The sequence below is a fragment of the Gymnodraco acuticeps genome, unplaced genomic scaffold (assembly GCF_902827175.1).
Source record: "Gymnodraco acuticeps unplaced genomic scaffold, fGymAcu1.1, whole genome shotgun sequence".
Lineage (NCBI taxonomy): Eukaryota > Metazoa > Chordata > Actinopteri > Perciformes > Bathydraconidae > Gymnodraco > Gymnodraco acuticeps.
Genome location: NW_022990701.1, coordinates 2,287,585 through 2,306,994, shown reverse-complemented (window position 1 = coordinate 2,306,994; position 19,410 = coordinate 2,287,585). Strand labels below are relative to the sequence as shown.

Below are 19,410 nucleotides of genomic sequence, written 5' to 3'. Positions count from 1 at the left end.
TTGAAGTCTCTTGGATTTAATATTGGGGGTTTAACATAGTTTATTTTTTACCATAGTGGATCTCCTATTATATAAGTGATGTGCCTAATCTCTTTCTTTCTTTTTCTTTTTTTTTGTTAATCTGCTATGGACTAATCTTGTGCTATTAAGGTTTGTATGTTTGCTTCTTGAGATAGATCAAAAGCAAGTAAAACAAAAATGATAAACCTCATTGAATTACAATATGCAGCATATAAGCACAACATTTAAACACCATTTTGGACACAGGGCAACATTTTTTCCATCAAATTAGCAAAAAACTATTTGACGCCCAGTAAGCATTGAGCTTTTTGGGCACCAAGGCAGTTGGCTGCACTGCCTGGCTGGTAAGCCATGTTTTTCAAACACCGCCCACAATGACCATCAATTTGAATAAAATAAACATCTGGCAAAATCTCAAATTCTTCAACAATTACAGTGTAAACGAGATAGTAATTATTGTCTGTGATAGCCTGTGATATATGGCCAATGGGGATGGAACCCCATTTATTTAATTGACCCTTTAAAGTTAAGACATGACTGATAGAAGTCAAAGGGGAATTTTAAATACTAAAATTGCTGTGTTTTCTTAAGGCATTGTTTTTGATACATTTGAGCAAGTTCTAAAAGAAAAGTAATGGATAAGATAACCTTTGATAATATAAATTGCTGTTTAATGATAAAAGTAATGAATATGTAATTCAATAGTTAATCAAAAAACATGCTTGTGATAAAATATGTGTCATATTTAAATCGTCTGGCTGCCATAAAAGATAGCAATTATTATATTTTTGCTGCATAGGATTGCAGGACAATGTTTTTTGGTGTATCTGCTGGTGTTTATGATCAGCAGAAATCAGGCATTTTATTGAAATTGCGGTATGTATTGTGCCAGGAACCAAAGTTCAACACAGAACGGAAACATAAAATAAGGGGACCGGAAGTCTACTAATATTTTACCACCCCTTTTTTAGCATGTAAGCTAATGTCAGTTTGTTGTTGTTTTGTCTTTTCTTCTTTATAAACGTGGAACATCACAACAAAATGGACTCACGGGGACCCGCACTTTACGCAGTATGTACTGGTTTATTTACGGTAACGAGTTGCTAGATCAACGGTTAGCTTGTTCTGTAAAGGGTTAGCTTGTGTTAGCTAGCCAGTAAGCTAAAAACATCAAAACAAACTACTGTCATCTCTCATAAATGATCACATAGCAGTACTTTAACTGTAAACACATGTACCATTTAGTAAAACCGACATGTGGTCAGTTATCTAGTGGTTTCTCAGCTGTTTCCTGTTTTCAGGGCGAAAGTCAGATTTGTTGTGCAGATTTTAGATTAATCACAACAACATTTTTGGATTCGATTATCTTGCAGGCCAGAAGACTCATCCACAGTTTTCCAATCAAAATGACCATATATTATTCCTCAATTTATGGAATAATGACAACCTTGTAGATTTGAGTTAGAACATTATTTTTTATGCTAGATACATTCTTTATTTACTTTTTTACTTTAATTATTGTTTCGGGGTGTCTGAGCTAACACGCTGTACATAACTCTCTGACGTCCCCTCTAAATGATTTGAGATTTCTACGTATTTTTCCTCTTATTGTATCCGGTTCCTACCTTTATCTGTTTCTATTGTTGTTTTTAATACCATAGTGACGTACTTGTACTAGAGGGTTTCTATTTGTGTGCTAATTATATTTATATTCCACTACCATTCAAAGTAAATAGTATCTTACTCCACTACATCTATCTGACAACTTAAGTTACTTTGCAGATTTAGAATAAAACACGAATCTACAAATAAATTATGATGCAACATTAAAGAGCAGTACTTAAGTCATTAAATAATTTCCACCTTTACCAGCTGCAACATATACAGGTTCACCTTATATATAGAAACATGCAGTTGTATCATTTTTGGTATGTAAATATATGAATATCTTATTTGTTGCAGTTAAATCCCCTTTTCTATAACTATAAACAGACCTACCGTCTAACTTAATGATATGGTGTTTGCTTTAGCCGGCAGGCCCCTCAGTAGATCTATCCCGCAGCACAGAGGAGGACTCTCTGGTGGACGGACCTCTGATCCCTGCAGACGCCCTCCACTCCGCCATCAGGAGAAACTTTCAGAGCGTACCAACACCTGGTCATGCAGGCCTGCTCTCTGTGCTGCATGTAAGTTACACACACAAACATACACAGGCCTTAATGTTGTCGATGTCATTTACATTGTGTATACGTGACTTGTGTTTGAATGAGAGTGATGGGTTCAATAGGGACAGTTTTTACTTTGGAGTCTGTGTGTTCGCTAGTTGTTGTAGATGCACTTTTCAAGACTAATTGCTGAATATGAAGGATATAGCATGAATGAAAGAAGTGTTTATCCAATATACCCTTTTAATCTGGATATTTGTAGTGACTTTAATAGTATGTATGTTTGTATGTGTATCAATAGTCACCATATGTTCTTGCTCTCTTCTTTGTTTCAGGTTGTGTACGTGGTGTTGTCAATGTGTGTGGCGGTGCTGTGTGTGTTGGAGTTTGGCCAAAAGGATGTGTGTAATAATATATTGGGTAACGTGCGAGGCGACAGTGTCATTGTGTTTGGGAAGGTGTGTTTATGGGTGCTGGTGCTGTTGTTCACTGGGTGTGTGCAGCACCACCACAACCAGGCCCGCAGCAGAGGGTACCTGCGCTTCTACAGACAGACGCAGGGCCTGAAGCACCTGCCGCTCACCGTACACTCCGCAGGTACAGACACACACACAAGTTTGTTCTTAAACTTGATTTTGATAAAGATATATCTGATTCATGACGTCCTTTAAATTGCAGATGTGTTCGTACCTGTGTCCTTGTAATGATCAAACCCATTCTCTTTGTAAATGAACAGCATATGATAGTTCCTTATTAGTGTGTCATAAAAGGGCATGAGACTGCAGGGCTGTGCACAAAGAAATTGTAAGGAAAGTTGAGAGACTTAAGTCCAGATTGCCCAAAAGAAAGACATAAACAAAACCTGTTGTGGTAAAAAAGTAAACCAAACAAGCTTACATATCTAGTAGTATTGGTGGTGGACACATTATAATACAAAAAGACACAAAAAGTGTTGACTTATTTAAAAGACCCAAAATGTTGATAGATATAACAAATTATAAATGATGAAAATATGTTTTTGTATGTAATTTGAATTGTATACCATAAAACTGTAGAAACGAAAAAACGAAATGACTAATTATTTAAAAGTGTTTTAACTAGGAAGAAGTTATTTCAAATGGTTGCTGAATAAAGAATGGATTTACTGCACATGTACAGGTCCGCTTTCTCCACAAGATGGCAGTAATGCTAAAGGAAGAACGTGTGTGTATTTCTGTGTTTTTTGCAGGAAATGTTCTGCTGCTGGTGGTTCTGGCTGTGCGGTTATCACAGACTGTGCAGACCTACATGCTGCTCAGCGTCCTCGGACTGGAGCTCCTGATCGCTGTGCCCTGTCTGCTCTATTACACAGGTAAATTCATCCAAGATATTTCAATATTGAGTCAGATATGTTCACTCGAGGGTTGCAGATCTACTCTTCTTTAAAACAGCGGATATATACTTGGTTGATTTAAGTTTTTTTTTTTTTATTTTTTTACTGTATCTATTGGTGGTAAGATTGTACAGCATATACAAACCTCTGCACACATGTAGCCACATAAATAGGTACAGACAAAGCATGATTACAAAAAAAATAACAAAGTAAAATAACAGAAAATTGGGTTTAAATATTGGTCTAAATATTGGAGACTTTCCTCAGTTCTTTTCACATTTTCAATGTATGTATGTAGCCTTTATTTAACCAGGTGAATAAACTGAGTGTTTTTTTTACTAAAACGATGCAGAAATGCAGCATCATTTCCCTGTGGTTGGGGGTGGGGGTTATATCCGTAGCGGAGAGGCACACCCTGTAGATTACATTACACACACACACAAACTCACACACTCATACACTCACTACCCCCCACTCTATCTGAGCAGATTCGCATCACAATACCTGCTCTGCCCTTTTCAGACTCGACAGCATGACAATAAGCCTTTCAGCTCTGTCTCTCTGTCCCTCACTCCCTCCAGTCAATTCAATTCAGTTTGGATTTATCGTCAGGAAAGTTTAGAGAAATAATCCAAATAAAAAAAGACTCAATATGAAATCTCTCCCTCTTCCTCCCTCTCTGCTGATCTGCTTTTTTCATCTTCTGAGCATGCAAACTTTTTTAAAATCTATTCAACTATTGTCTTATTATCTGTGCCTTTTGAGGGAAGGAACACATTGGTTACATTTCAATTATTTCCATCTGACTCCACTGTGTTGGTCACTTGCTTGAAATGGCTTAAAGCTGCAAAAACTCACCAGGGGATTCACACTCGGCCCACACTGTTTCACTTTACATCATTTGCCATGAAAGCGTCACATGATTTGAGAAAACAGGGAACTCCTGACCATTGGGAGAGCAAATATGATTAATGTTATCGAGGTTTCAAGCCTTTGTGCAGTCTAAAGATTCAATAAAACGGTATGAACATGTTGATTTGATTTGTACAACTAATTTAACTAATAGAGTAACCTTGTGAATGAAGTGCTGTTCTGAATTGAGAGCATAGACTCCCACAAATTAAAAACAGAAACACTGGAAAGTATCAAGACATACTGTTCCTTATAATACGCTGCTCACTATTGGAGATATTTATAACTAGCCCCAATTTTCTTCACACAAGTAAAATAGAACAGGGGAAATATCTCATTAAACCTTTGTTAAGTTGTGGTTGTCGATATCATCCAGTGATATGTCTTGTTTTGGTTTAATATACTTTGTCAGGCTATAGACGTCATATTTTTATGTTTTTAGTTGTTCCGACATTTTGCCAATCTTCTCACAAATTAAACACTTTGTAGCATCCTAGAACACTCTAGATTGTAGTTACCTCCCTTTCTATAAAAATGGATAAAGTCCCTCTCTGTTTGTCTGTCCTTGAATTTGATCCACACCTCTTCGTCTGATCATTATTTCACAGCTGTAAAGCTAAGGAGTTAGTACCTATTTTTTTCCAAGAGCATTTCTAGAGAAAGCTTCAAGCAGCAACACCACAGGAAAAGCAATCGTTTTCTTCAAATAGACATGTTTTTTATGGGAACTGATCTTAGAAGATTCTATTGGCATGTTTGCAATGGGACTTTAAAGTGATGTTTATCAAACCCAAATATATCTGTACCTCAAAGTTTGAGATAATTGTTTTGCTATGAGACAAAGTTAAACTGATGGTTTGGTTTTAAATATTATAACCATCAGAGTAAGGCATCAAACATCTTTGGTTTACAAAGCCCTACAGTCGTACATGTATATGTAATCGACAAATAAATAAATCTGCTTTAATGTGTATTTTAGGTTAAGTCCAATCATTTATTGTGTATCTTTTAACAGATCAACTTAACAGTCAATAAACAATAAGTATTTCGACATTTCTCTGTAATGTTGGTTGACGTCCATTATACCAGCCCTGCTCTCAGTAAAGGAACGCTTCTAATCAAGAAGTTGCATCACAGGATATTGATATATAAGAATCTGTATTGAAAGGAAATCCATATTAAAGGTGTGTTTGGCAGCTGAGGGGCACAGATTGAGGCTCCAGATACCAGAGAGGCAAGGAGAGAAGATAAGAGGCATTAGGATATAGCCTAGCCAAAGGGTAGACTTGGACCTGCTCCACCCAAACACACACACAATCACACACACACTTACACACACACACATTGTCCCCGTGTTTACAGTGAGGGGGATCCAGTGTGGGACGGGGGTATCTGTGTTCGCCGCCACATTCCTGCTCAGATCAGTGCAGCCAGGCACAACGCAATCCGAGCGACGCCTCGCAGCACAAACCTTTTTTAAGCATGCTCACACACACACACTCACACACACACACACACACACACACACACACACACACACACACACACACACACACACACACACACACACACACACACACATTCTCAGACTGATGCAGAGTCAAGGTGACATCAGAGTTCATGAAGAGGAACAAATACTTGTTTTCTAGAGGAGAGACAGAGGACAGATATAATGCCTTCAGCTATCAAGTCTATACAGGAAGGCCTCGTTCAACTTCTCTTTGAAGTGCCTGCTCATTGTAAATGTGTGTGAGTGTGTGTTTGAGGTTTGCTGTATGTTTCTGCCTATCTCATTTGAACATGAATGCTCTCCTATATAGACCTCCCCTGCACATCAAAGCCGTTCCTCGGCCTTCAAAGGCTCAACTTCGAATACTTCTTTCTCCTCTGCCTCGCCAGAACTCAGTATGAGCCCTGCAGGGCACGGGGACAACACACACACACACACACACACACACACACACACACACACACACACACACACACACACACACACACACACACACACACACACACTAACAGTAACCTTTGTGTGTCTTTGATAAATCCGAACTAACTTAAGTCAAACCGTAAAGCAGTTCCTCTGTTATTGCAGCATTGTTTTAACACTCATGCTTCCCCACACTATGCTCACAGCATGTATGTCCTGTATTCATTCGTCCTCAGGTGCTTAGACATCAGTTCTATATACTAGAAGTTTTGAATGTGCGTTGCTGAACATTGCTCTCCTAAGGTCACTTTTCCCACATCTCCATCCTCTGCACGTGACACAGGATCATGAGCAGGATATCTTTCTCCCACCTGACTGTAGACCTGCATACATTTGAACTCCTTTCATGTCCCGTGTTGCAGCTAATGTGGTCACACCGCTCTTCTCCTTTGTCTTGTGTCAGGCTCCGTGATTTTTGGGATCCATTTCCTTCCAGCTCTTTGACTTTTTGATCCACGCATTGCCGAGTTGTGAGCACTACATGTGATACCATTAGCTGTTAGCACCTCTGCAGCTCTACTGTAATCACCTGGAAATGTGCACTTCATAATGTGTGATTGATCTGGGGGGAGTCTGAGCACTGTCTGTGTGAGTGTGTGAGAGTCTCTAACAGTGACGTGTGAAATGTGTCACTCCCTTTACACTGCTCGCTCCGTCCATACGTCCATCTCTGTTTGAGCCCCCTGCTCTCCACAGACTGACCTCTTCGGGGAAATGAAGGTTTCTCAGTGTAACATTACACAACAGTCGGTATCACTAACTACTGTTGCACTGATGCTATCAATAAAAGCACTTCAATATAGTGATAGGCCTAGTTCAATAAACGAAATCAAGGAAACACTAAATCATAATACACACATCCAAGGCATTATTTCACGGATAATTACAAGATGACAAATCATTAAACGCATGTGTTTCACTCAAAATCCCCAAGTAAAAAATGTGAGTATTGCTGATTGCAATGAATCCTTTTTAAACAAAGAAAGAGGAAGTTTAGGAAAGATAGGTGATGTGTTTTCTTTTAGCGTTGTTACTGTGAGACCAACCAGTGCCATAATGGAAAATGTTTGACATTGCTATAACCTTTGTAATAACTGTTTTGTTTTTTTAAAGCCACAAAGACCACCGGCTGAAATGCATGCAAAATATCTAGCGGACAGCTCGAATGTCAGAGTTTCTGGATAATCCTTGCATAAATTGTAAATTTGCAAATTAAATTCATGATTTTGTGGAGCTATCAAGTTACTATATGCAAACTGCAACATACCTTCTAGACATTTATTAACTAAAAGATTTTAAAACAGCTGAGCCCAAAAGTAGATGTTTCAATCAAAGTGTTACCAAACAATGTAAGCTGCTTTATTGTCATTTATATTTAGTTAATTACAAGCAGACCTTTTAGGAATGTCTCTCTCTCTCACACATACCTGCTTACTATTGCTGTATTTACACTCACAAACACACACACGCACACACATACAGTCACAGATTTAGGGCCTCATTATGCAGGAATGTGTAGTATTTCTATAGATTGTGTGTGATTGTGGATGCTGAGATGCTGCACTGCAGCAAAGTAAAGATAGCGCTCTTTAGAACCTCCCTGACAATTTCCTTTTGGCTAATGACGCTCAAGTCTTATCAATACTCAGCAACCCCCCCCCTCTGCCCTTCCTCACACGATCGACCCTGCAAACTCACACACACAAACACCACGGCCTTATCTTGATTCGATATTTCTGTCTCTCGGTAGCTGGAGGAGGAGAACCCCACACCTTGCTGCTAACCACAGCTGTATGTTTAGGGTGGGAGAATTAGAGGTTTGAGTGCAGGATATGGCAGCCCATAAGGTCTAAGTGCAGGATATAACAGCCTGTGTGTGTTTAGGAGAGGGAGAGGGACGGAAAACAGTAAAAAAACAAATGTGTTCATCTTCTCACCTGAGTGGTTAAGTGGCAGGACACCTCTCACTGCTACATAATGTCTGTATGTCTTTATGTGCAGCTAACAAGATACAACACTGGCTTTGAGGTTGAGGAAAAAAAGGTAACTGGAGATTTTCTTGTTTGTGGTTTTAGTCCAGGTGATGCGGTTCAACAGGGAGCGAGCTGCACCAGACGTGAGCCAAGAAGAGCATTCACACAACTACAGTGTGACCAGCCTAACCACGGAGACCGGCTTCAGGTACACACACACACACACACACACACACACACACACACACACACACACACACACACACACACACACACACACACACACACACACACACACACACATAATGTCCCTTTTAAAGACATGCACCATGTTATTCTAAAGTGCTGAAAAGATTACGTCACTCTACAAAAACTCTGCAAACGAAATGTTTCTACTCTAAATAAAGTGCCCGTACACATTCATGGTGACATAATAACATATTCCCCTATTAAACAGTGTGGTTCAATAGTTAATAGTATTTGGAGATGAATGGTGTTGTATGGTACACAGGAATATACTGTGAGGCTTTGGTAACACCAAGTATACTTAGTCACTCAAAGGGTTTTTCATCTTGCGATATTTGCATTTTTCTTGCCACTTTTGTAGCTTCCTCTTATGTGTACCTACGATATGGCCCCTGGTCACTACGTTTTAATAAAGGATAACGCTATAAGAATCCAGAACAAAGCATATAGAAAAAACAGGCAGAGGGCCTTGTCTCTGTAGATACAGATATCATTTGTTTGATAGGAAATCATTGTGCTTTTGAGCTCATTTATTAATGGTTTGTGAACAATAATAAGATCTAGAGTATCCCCCGCTTTACCCATAAGCAAATTGAAGCTAGTGAGGGTGCAGATTACAAAAAGGCTTTTTCTTGTTTTTATTTGTGTCACAGAGAGGGCTCCAGTCTGGAGGAGGTGGTGGAGAAGCAGGCCGACCTGATAGAGTACCTGAAACAACACAACATCTTACTGAGCAAGAGGCTGCTAAACCTCACGGCTCAGCACTGACCACCGTCCCTCCTCCTCCTCCTCCTCCTCCTCCTCCTGTGAACCCGATCATTTTAACACTCCACTCTCCAAACACAAAGGAGAGAGGGATCTGTGGGTCTCAAAGAGATGAAGAGAAGCTAGAAGAAACACTGGATAAGAGACTAAAAGTAAGGAAATCCCTGTGCACACAGTCTTAAGACGGCAGGGCTCCTCCACGAGGCACCTGAGATGGACCGATAACGCAGGAGGAGGCGAGCTGTAAGTGGAGGACAGTTAAAGAGGCCAAGTGGGAGGAGGAGGAGGAGTCATGGGTCACAGATCAGAGGTGAGGGGTTTTTATCGCTGTGTTACGACCCCCGGTGACCCACGTATGCTGCCGCTTGTGTTACTGTGAGAGAAACGGAAGAGGCTAAACTGTTTTAGAGATCACCTGCACTGAGGAGGAGCAGAGAGGGTGGGAGAAACAGGAGGAGACAAGAAGCCGTCACTTAACAGGGTCAACAAAAAATAAAAAGAGGGATTGTGTAACGCTGTAAATGTCCGTAAGTGCTATTTTAACTGTCTGGATGTGTCAATGCTTTATTTGGTTGCAGTTTTTTCTATCTCCTCAATCATTGAGTTTGTGTCGTTGTGATCACATATGAATAAATATGTAAAATACACATTATACTTTATTTTATTTATGTTTAAACCTTTTCAGGAGTGACTGTTGACACAATACTGCAGTGAAACACAAGTAAGTGCGGCAGGGTTTTGTTTATGTTTGTATAATGAACAGTTACAGAAAGGGCTCGATCAATAGAGACACTAAAGCGTCAACATTAGCTGGTGGGAATGTGTTATCCCGCCTCGGCTCTTCTGTGTTGAGTTTCAACAGTCACAGGAATCTACGTTAACGAAATATTGAGGTCGTCATTTGAGCCATTGGTGTTTGCGCCCCATTGTGATTTCTTTATGCTGTGGCGTCCGTAACTCCACAGGGAGCACTGCATTTACGACTCCTTTCTCATGTGACTTCTCCTGGGAGCCCGGAGTCATCTGCAGTACCAAAGTTATCAGCAGCCATGTTTGATCTCAGGCTTTCACGCTACACATTTAAAAATTAACTAAAGGTCCTTTATTAAAGGTAGTCTAAATGTAATTGGTCTGCTATACATCCTAGATTTTACAATAATCATCAATCACTTTGTTATTTTAACATATTGTCGTTATCAATGAATCTGCATTTTTTCTTCTAGATTAATTTTGTCAATTGAATGACAGAAAAGAGTGAAAAACCTCAATCAGGGTGCATCAAGGTTTAAGGAAATGCCATTTAATGTCCTTTTTGGTCATTTTATAACCCAAAGATATTCACTTTGATGTGATATAGATAGAAAATGTATACATCTCCTTATGTTAGAGGCTAAAAATGGGATTTTCTTTGCCATTTTTGTATAAATAGTACATACTATTACTAAATGAAACGTTGATTAGTTGACTTATCATTGCAACTGCTTTTTTAACACAGAAACACAAATAGAAACAAAATGTTACATTGATACAATTTTTATTAAAAAGTTAAACACATAATTCAATAAACATTTGAAGTGCATACATGCATTATAAACACTTTGCTGTTCATCGTAGTTGCAGTCACTAAGATGTTTCCAGCTCTTTGGTCCGTAGCTTTTTGTATATATTTGATGTTGTTGCAGCTCCTTTTCCATAATCTTGTTCCATACAAAAGTATTGGCTTTTGACGAAGAAAAAGAAAGCTGCTTGGGATCCGTATCCACCAGGATGCCCAAACATTGCATGGTTTATAGTGAGTGGAATGAGGACAGTTTGTTTTAGCTCTTTCGTAGCTTCATATACACATGACAGTCTTCGGATGGCATATTCATGGTATCTCCTCCACTTTACAGTCTTGTTACTGGGACCCATCCATGGTGTTTGGGCCACACACTGCAGATGCTTCTCTTGTTCTGTCCTTAGGTCCCCCTCATTTTTGAGCTTTAACCTGTAATAGAAAAAAGGAATTTAGTGTCATACTATAAAAGAGTTCAGAGTGAGACAAAAACAAGAACAAGAGTGCAAAAATTAAACCTGAAACCCCCACCTTCCCCAGCCCCAACTCTCCTAATGGCACTTATGCCTTCCCCTTCATCGTTAGTGAGATTTATGTCGGAGCCTTTCTCCCCCTGCACTCCTGTTCTGCGTGACTACACACCTCTGCCACTAATCACACACACCTTCTTAAATGCCACCTGCCGGGTCTGTAACCCTGTTTTGGTCCCTGCATCACACAGCCCGGCTCATAACCTTTTTACACAGAAACACATGAATGGGTGCACATGTCTTACCTTAGGGAAAGGGTACTCTGGAGTGGAGAGGCATGCAGCGTCTGTGTGGGCAGTAGTGGTGTCTGTGGTATCTCCTCCTAAGTTTTAGGAAATCTAAAAAAAAGAGAGACGATTAATTTAATATGCAGAACAAAAAGCTACTTGAACAGACATATATTCACCAGAAAAAGATGTATGACCATCACGAAACATAAAACAGCTACTTAGTAACTCAACACAACAGATTAAATGTGGAAACAAGAAGAAATAGCCCATAAACTTGTCTGGTCTCATGGGCTAATCGTCTTATAATTCACCCGTGCATGTACCCGCTAAATACTTTTTTCAAATGTTGAAACTGCTGGCATGATGTAACTGTTTGAATAATGGAATTGTAGGTGTAAAAGTCCCTAATAAGCTACATTTATGTCTGCTGGGGGACCTCTGCATATCACCTGACAGGCCTAATTAATCCCATATTGAGCAGGGTAACGCCTGAGATGTATAGGAAGTATAACTTTGAAACTAATAAAGCCTGTCTTAGTCTCTGTTGACCATTGATAAGCCCTTTTTATTAGTTTTTTACTGTTTGGGCCCATTTACCAACAGCAGGGCACCCCCTTTTAATAAACTGGGACATACAGACCTAACACATGATTATTTTTAAACGTCCCTATAATAAATCCACTTTGACTCCTGTGGTTCACAGACTGCTGGCCAAGCCCAGGAAGAGATAAAGTGCCAGATGACTTTATGACTCCCTCTCTTCCTCCCCCCTCTCTCCTCCCCTCTGAATGAAACTGCTCCCCACGCCTGAAGGTAGGCTTCTTTACACTTGGCACTGCTACTCCATGTCATGTTAATAAAGCTCGGGTATTTGCATGGCGTTTTAACACCGTGATTAACAAAAGCGCGCCGGAGTCCCTTCCAGCCGGGGACAAAGAGACTCTCTGGGGTCGCTGACTGTGCGATCCCCGGCGGCGCTTTGCTCCCGTCCCTCCCTCCTTCTTCCTCCTCTCCATCATCACATGAACCTAATCACGACCTCAAGCCCCGAAGCCTCTCTGTTTAACAACCGCTGTATGTCTCCACCGCAGATAACAGCATTATGCGCACCTGTTACGCCAGGCATGAGCAGCCTGGTATCTACTTTTCCAGTAATAAGAAAAACAACCTAACATTTACATAGTGATTTTAACTTGTGAAAATAATATTAAAGTAATCCAAAAGTGAGTTATGCATTCAAGGCTTGTTTGCAAAACGGGAAGTAGGCCTACTGTAAAGGCAAATGACCCCCTTTCTGTTCATGTCGTTACCCGAGACATAGGCTATGATGTCCAATGTAAATATGCCTAGGTGTTTTGTGTATGGCTTTTTAGCGAGGTAATGCTACTATTTTTGTGTAAGCAAGGCCTTACTATTAGATATCATTTACATGTAACGAAATGGAAGCTATATTTTCAGTTATTTTGTCGTCATTTTGCTGGGAGACGGTGACCCTCGTAAACGCGCCACATAGTGAGCAACGTCCCGCCATGATGATTAATTGACGGTGCATTTTTTCATTCTCTTGGTAGGCTATAATATCACACTTGTATCGTGAGAGATATTTATTTATTTTAAGTTGTACTTTGTTCAATGTACAATGATTAGGTTCTGGAGTTTCCCCCTTGGAAAGTTAAGATAGTTAATGTTACCCATTTTAAGATGAAAATTAGTACTGTTGCTATAGTTACTTCTTTACCGTAGATCGCGGAGTGATTTAGAAAGCTGTTATAACGATTTAGCTAAATTAACGTTCCAACTTGCAATATAGGCCCTACTGATTTGAGAGCATCCTCACCGGGCTAAAACGATAACAATTCTGAAGTATGTTATCAAAATTGACCCCTTCGCCGGTTTTAACGAAAACTTGCTGAAACAGTTGGGATATCTTGACCGGGTAAAGATTAGCGATGCTTACCTGGTCTGGCGGAGGAGACTGATGTTAGAAGGGCAACGAGCAGCAGCAGCAGGTAGAGCAGGTTGAAGACCCTCATGGCTGGGCAGAAGTTCGCTCCTGAAGAGGTCAGTGAATGACAATTTTCCAAAAGTCTGGAGAGTCCCTGTGACTGATGATGCTCAGTGTGGTTCTCCTTTTTCTCCTGCTCTGTTTCAGTCCAGATTTAGAAGGCCAACCACGAGAGGATCCAGTACTTTCCAGAAGCACCTCTTCTCTCAAGATAACAAGTAGGTCCCAGAGGAATGTGTGTGTCCAAGTGTTTGTGTGTCCAGTGAGAGTGGGATCGTCTCCAAAGCCTGAGAGCAAAGTGACAAAGGTGCCTATTCCCCCCACCTCCTTTATATGGCTTTTAGAGGGAGGGGGCAGTATTTGGGGGGGGGGGGGTGTAGCTCCCACAACCGCCCCCACCTCAACCCCTGACACACACACACACACACACACACACACACACACAACACACACACACACAACACACACACACACCCACCACCACACACACACCACACACACACACACACACCACACACTTAAGCATTGCACATATTGACCCCACATGTAGAGGGTAATTCAAACGACAGGAAGCCCCCCCTTACCCTCCAACTGCCCCTTGAACACACTTTCCTGCATGCAAGTTTAATGCAAGGTTGTGTGTGTGCAACAAGCAATGTTGATTTATCACTTCGAAAATTAGAACAAAGATTTAAGAATTTGTGGATGGAAGTCAGTGGCCGGATGTAGCTAACTTCATTTTCCAAAGTACTGTATTTAAGTAGAAATGTAATGCAATTGTACTTTATTTTCGTTATTATATTTATATTTTTTCGTTTGCATATTTCATGCAACTTTATACTGTTGTGAAACTGCATCTCACAGGCCAATATTAGCTTACACATAGCTTGAGTTACTTTGCAGACTATATTTTTCCTCACTTTCCTGTTCAGTGCCTCCAGATGTGTTGGATTTGAATGTTTCTTAACTGACGGATGAAATGACCCTTTATGAGTTGAGACCATTTCCTTACTTCTTAAGCAAAAACAGAAATTAAAATGTTAAGGATCATGGCAGATTTTCTGATCTCATGAACTTTTATAGATATATGATTCTCACAGGACAGTAGCATTTCAAATAATCGGTGATCTTAAAGAATATCATGCATAGCTGTAGATAAAACTACCCAATAACACATACATGAGTTAAATATGAGTAAAGATCTACAGCAATGAAATGTAAAACATATTAAAACCGCATTCATACTAATACAAAAACATAATATTTGATAGTTAAACATTGAAAGTAAGCATTTTAGACCTTTATTTAAGTATTTTGTTTGGAAGTACTTATTTCAGTACAAGATCTGAATACTTCTTCCACCATGTTGAAAGTAGCAGGTTCTTAAAGACGGGAGAAACGGATCCCTCCTCTTCAGTTGTCCCCTACCCCCGCACCGGGGAGGACACACATCTGGAGCTTTTGGGTGGTGGTGGTGGTGGAGGGGTGTGTTTGCACCGAGCATTTGGGGGCCGGGGTCGTGATTGAATGAAATGCAGTGATGCACTGGACTAACGATGCTCAAAAAAGTCTGACTGTCTGTCTGGGAAGCCGTCTGTCTCTGCCGCTCTGCATGACTCTCTGTGTGTGGGTGTGTTTGTAGATGTCTACTGGAAAGATTCCCTGATTTGAAAATATAGTGACGTTATTTAATTTCTCCCATTTTTGAAAACTGTTAAGTGCTGAAAGAGCAGGGGATTACAACCTTTTTGTGATGATTGAGTAAAGTATTGAAAGGTAAACTGGCATCAAATGTCTTGTTTATTACTTTTAAAATATTATTTTATCACAAATGTCCCAATTTAGAATCAAGATTTTGACCATTTTAGGCTTTTTTTGGAGGCAAAGTTAGTGTACAGCTGCTTGTATTTGGACAATACTTCATTATCTTTGATTTTCTAAATAGTGGCTTTGTAGAAAAGTAGTTTATTCAAGTCTAACTGCTCTAGTTCTGAAATATTGAAACAAATATTGAAATAATTCCCAGCGCTGCCCCTCATGTCATGCAGGTGACATTCCAGTTGGGGTAAACCAGGGGTTTTTCTTGCGGCAGGTAAACCAGGTCACTTGGCGCGAGCTCTGCGTAACTACTGCAAAGTGTTGGGACTCATTAGCGTGTCTGCTTACAGCCGTCTCTGTGGACTGAGACTCTCCATTCAGCACACAGCTAATGAATTAACACATTAAGATGAAATGTCAGCCATTACATGTGAATGAGGATTAGAGAAGCAGCAGGACACTAATGGACCAGGGGCTCAAAACAGTCTCAGAGACTTTGAACAAGCATCTGCACCATTGGCTCTCTTTACTCTTCAAAAATAGACAAAAGGAGTCTCTCCGCTTTTTCTTTTTGTGGTGTGTGTATGTGTCAGTGTCATGTCTCCAGAAATGTTGCCTTTATTGCTTTATGGTGTTTGCAAAAATGTTGCTGGAAATAACAGAGATTCCTCATGGATTTGGCTAATGTACAAACACACACACACACACACACACACACACACACACACACACACACACACACACACACACACACACACACACTGGTGTACACACACATTCATCCTGCTGCAAACATTCAGCCAAGGTATGTAGTACGCTTCTGTGGCAAGCTGCACTTTGCATATCAGCTGCCATTGTCTTTTAAAAAAGTTTTTTCCCTATTTGAATATGCTAATGTCGTCTCAATTGTCATTCAGAGCCACCTGGTATCCACGGCATCCAACTGCTGCCAGTTTCAGTTTGAATCGGCTTCGCTCTCTCTGCCCCGCAAAACAAAAACAAGTGAATCATACCAAATTCTCCCCACCAGGTTTTCTGTCTGACTGGGTAGAGCGTGTTGTAATATTTGCTCTTCCTGGGGATTATACGTCTTTACAGGGATTACCCAGCCTGCTCAAACACTCCCCTACGTGAGACACACACACACACACACACACAACACACACACACACACACACACACACACACACACACACACACACACACACACACACACACACACACACACACACAGAGGGCAACCTCCTCTTGCTGCTTCAGTAACTTAGCAGGGCTGCCCTGCGTAAATGAACCTTGCTCCACTGTTCTGTGATAATGAGCGTTTTCCACCAGATTTGTTAAACCTGTAAAAGGATTATAACAATGTCAGTCAGAATGTTCTAGAATCAAAGGTGATGTCCTCCAATGACTTGTTTTTTGCTTTAAACAGTCTTCAAATTGACAAGCGATCAACACTTTTTTTAAATAATAATTTAAATACTTTATTGAGGAAATGTTCCTTAAACTAACTGGATTCACAAATTTAAAACATTTGAAAATGGCTTTTTTTCTCTGTTTTGAATCATTGTTTATTTAATAGACTGGAGTTTTTAGCCGTTGGAAAAACCAATTGAGCACATTTATAACACTCAGGGCCTTTTAAACCATTTTTCAGACACTTTATAAACTGACTTATTGAACTACAATTTGAAGACATAAATCTTCAAATTCGAGATAATTAGACTGATCGTTTTATGCAATCTAGTGTCAGGTGTTGTATTAGCAATACTATCAAAAACGTTTACGTCACTTTATCACTAGTATTGATCGGACTACTCACAATGAGCTCTTATCCCTCAATATCTCTTACTTTAATACAGTTGAACCCAACAGGCACAGTTCACATGATGACTGCAGAATGAATATCTGTAATCAGAATATTAGACGTCAAAGCTCTGCTGAACACTTGAAAATGTCATTATTTTTGTATCATTCAGTTAAATGTGAGGGTACGAGTGAAATAGTGTGCAATATCCCATTAGTTATTTCCTGTTTGGTCTCTGTCCTGTGTAATTCAGGAAGGAGTTGGACTGCTGTTATTGCTTCTGCTATATGAGTGAGGGTCTTCTTAGTAGCTGTGATCTTTACAACCACAGAGGAAGCTTCAGCCTCTCCTCCCCTCCTCCATTTTCACTTTATTCTTCCTCTCCCATCATCTCCTGAACAGGACACAGATAAAGAACTTCCTCTTTGATAAAACTTGTTGAGAGGAACAGTGCCTCATAAAATGACTTTCCTTTTCCACTGAGCAGAACTAACATTGTACACAGTTGCACTTGTACACAATACTTAATTACATACAGAGGTCAGAATTAAAGGAAGACAATACTTCACTGGTGGTCAAGTAATTGTGTGTGAGCTTGTTGGTGTGTGGTTGCATGAATGCATGGTTGAATGCGATGCAAATCAATCCGAAATGATATGTATATTTTCAACATAAAGTCACCCAAATGTCTCCTTAGAGCCCTGGACAGACACAACAAGTTGTTTAATTGGGTCACCTTTGGCCCTGGGAAATTATGATGGGAAATGTTTGGATTATTCGCTACCTTTTTACTGTCACACATGAATCAATTCATCGATAAAATATTTGTTTGCTGTCGTATAACATTTTGCATCCCATTGTTGAAGATGTTATCAATGTAGCCAATATCCATGTCTTACACATCTGATTTTACACTTGTTGGAATCTATCTTGAACTCCAATGTTTGATGGCCCGTTTTATGTAGTGATGCAAAACCAATTGAAAAAATCAGAGAGCTAGAAAAACAAATCCTATGTTGTGTGTTGACCGTATGCACTCCGTCACGTGGACACAGAGGAGACTGTAGGTGAGCAGCAGAACTGTTGTATGCCTCGATGTCTGTATTTGTTGGGGTGTAGTCCAGTGTGTATACGAGAGATGATTGTGATCTGATGGGTCAGTTCGTTGTCCATCGTTAGAGTGATAGTTTCTCTGTTGTCATGCCATACAGGTCGTCAGTGATAATGAGGGCTGCAGCCAGCCAGAGCTTAATTACTCTTAAGACCCTTTATCTCAGATTGCCCAATACAAACCTCAGTATATACACATGAACAGCAGTGAACACCCAATCCACACACTAATAGTATGGACCATCAGGCTCTCACAAATAGGGCGGGCGTTGTTCTTTTCTTCTTCTAGTCCACGAAGTGGAGAAATACATAGGATCTCACGACGGTTGATTAACTTCGCCTTTATTCTGGAGCTCCTCCTCCCCTCCGCGTCGGCAACAAGACGGCTGACTGCGGAGGAGTGACGGAGGGCTCAGGGGTCAAGGGGCAAACTCAACAAGGAGCAGCCTTTAACCCCCCAGGATGTCACCCCAACAGGGCTCGAGGGGCCAAAAGTCACTTGGTTTGTTAAATCCTAACCCAGACACAGCGGCTTCTCTGGACACACACCCTGGGTCTATGCAGCGGCTTGGTGCTTTGTGGTTTTCAGACCATCAGTTGATGGTCTGCACACACATACACAAAGGACATAGAGAAAAGTATCACACATTTCTTTCTGATTGAACTTTTGTCAGGGTGCTTTTCAGTGGAATGTCAGGTTTTGCTTGCCCACAAAATAGCATTTGTATGTGAGAATATTTCACAGCAATCCAGCTACACAAGATTGTAAATACAACTAATAATTTGAACTAGTGGGTGCGTTTTCTATCATGGGAAATCTAAATGACATTTTGTTCTTAATAAAACATTGACCAATAAATAACTAACATTTGCACCAAGATACAGGACCTACAAATTGTGACTGAAGACAAAAT

General features: G+C 40.2%; 2 protein-coding genes across 2 annotated transcripts; one reads left to right on the top strand and one right to left on the bottom strand.

The window, feature by feature from the left end:
* Positions 1-946: 946 nt before the first annotated feature.
* On the top strand, positions 947-10,091 carry tmem192 (transmembrane protein 192). Its single transcript, XM_034231512.1, has 6 exons — positions 947-1,092; positions 2,052-2,207; positions 2,522-2,783; positions 3,415-3,537; positions 8,536-8,641; positions 9,333-10,091. The coding sequence occupies exons 1-6, from the start codon at positions 1,063-1,065 to the stop codon at positions 9,445-9,447; spliced, it is 792 nt and encodes a 263-aa protein (XP_034087403.1). The 5' UTR covers positions 947-1,062; the 3' UTR covers positions 9,448-10,091.
* Positions 10,092-10,961: 870 nt separating this feature from the next.
* On the bottom strand, positions 10,962-14,061 carry apela (apelin receptor early endogenous ligand). Its single transcript, XM_034231513.1, has 3 exons — positions 13,717-14,061; positions 11,775-11,867; positions 10,962-11,431 (listed from the first exon to the last, which is right to left on the bottom strand). The coding sequence occupies exons 1-2, from the start codon at positions 13,790-13,792 to the stop codon at positions 11,776-11,778; spliced, it is 168 nt and encodes a 55-aa protein (XP_034087404.1). The 5' UTR covers positions 13,793-14,061; the 3' UTR covers positions 10,962-11,431; position 11,775.
* Between the last annotated feature and the right edge of the window lie 5,349 nt (positions 14,062-19,410).

What these genes read in the sequence shown, in the direction of transcription:
- tmem192 (XM_034231512.1), top strand. Translation starts at nt 1,063, where the DNA reads ATGGACTCACGGGGACCCGCACTTTACGCA. An exon ending in GGGGACCCGCACTTTACGCA is followed by an intron (nt 1,093 to 2,051) that starts GTATGTACTGGT and finishes TGTTTGCTTTAG; the next exon opens with CCGGCAGGCCCCTCAGTAGA. An exon ending in GCTCACCGTACACTCCGCAG is followed by an intron (nt 2,784 to 3,414) that starts GTACAGACACAC and finishes TGTTTTTTGCAG; the next exon opens with GAAATGTTCTGCTGCTGGTG.
- apela (XM_034231513.1), bottom strand. Translation starts at nt 13,792, where the DNA reads ATGAGGGTCTTCAACCTGCTCTACCTGCTGCTGCTGCTCGTTGCCCTT. An exon ending in AGTCTCCTCCGCCAGACCAG is followed by an intron (nt 11,868 to 13,716) that starts GTAAGCATCGCT and finishes TCTTTTTTTTAG; the next exon opens with ATTTCCTAAAACTTAGGAGG.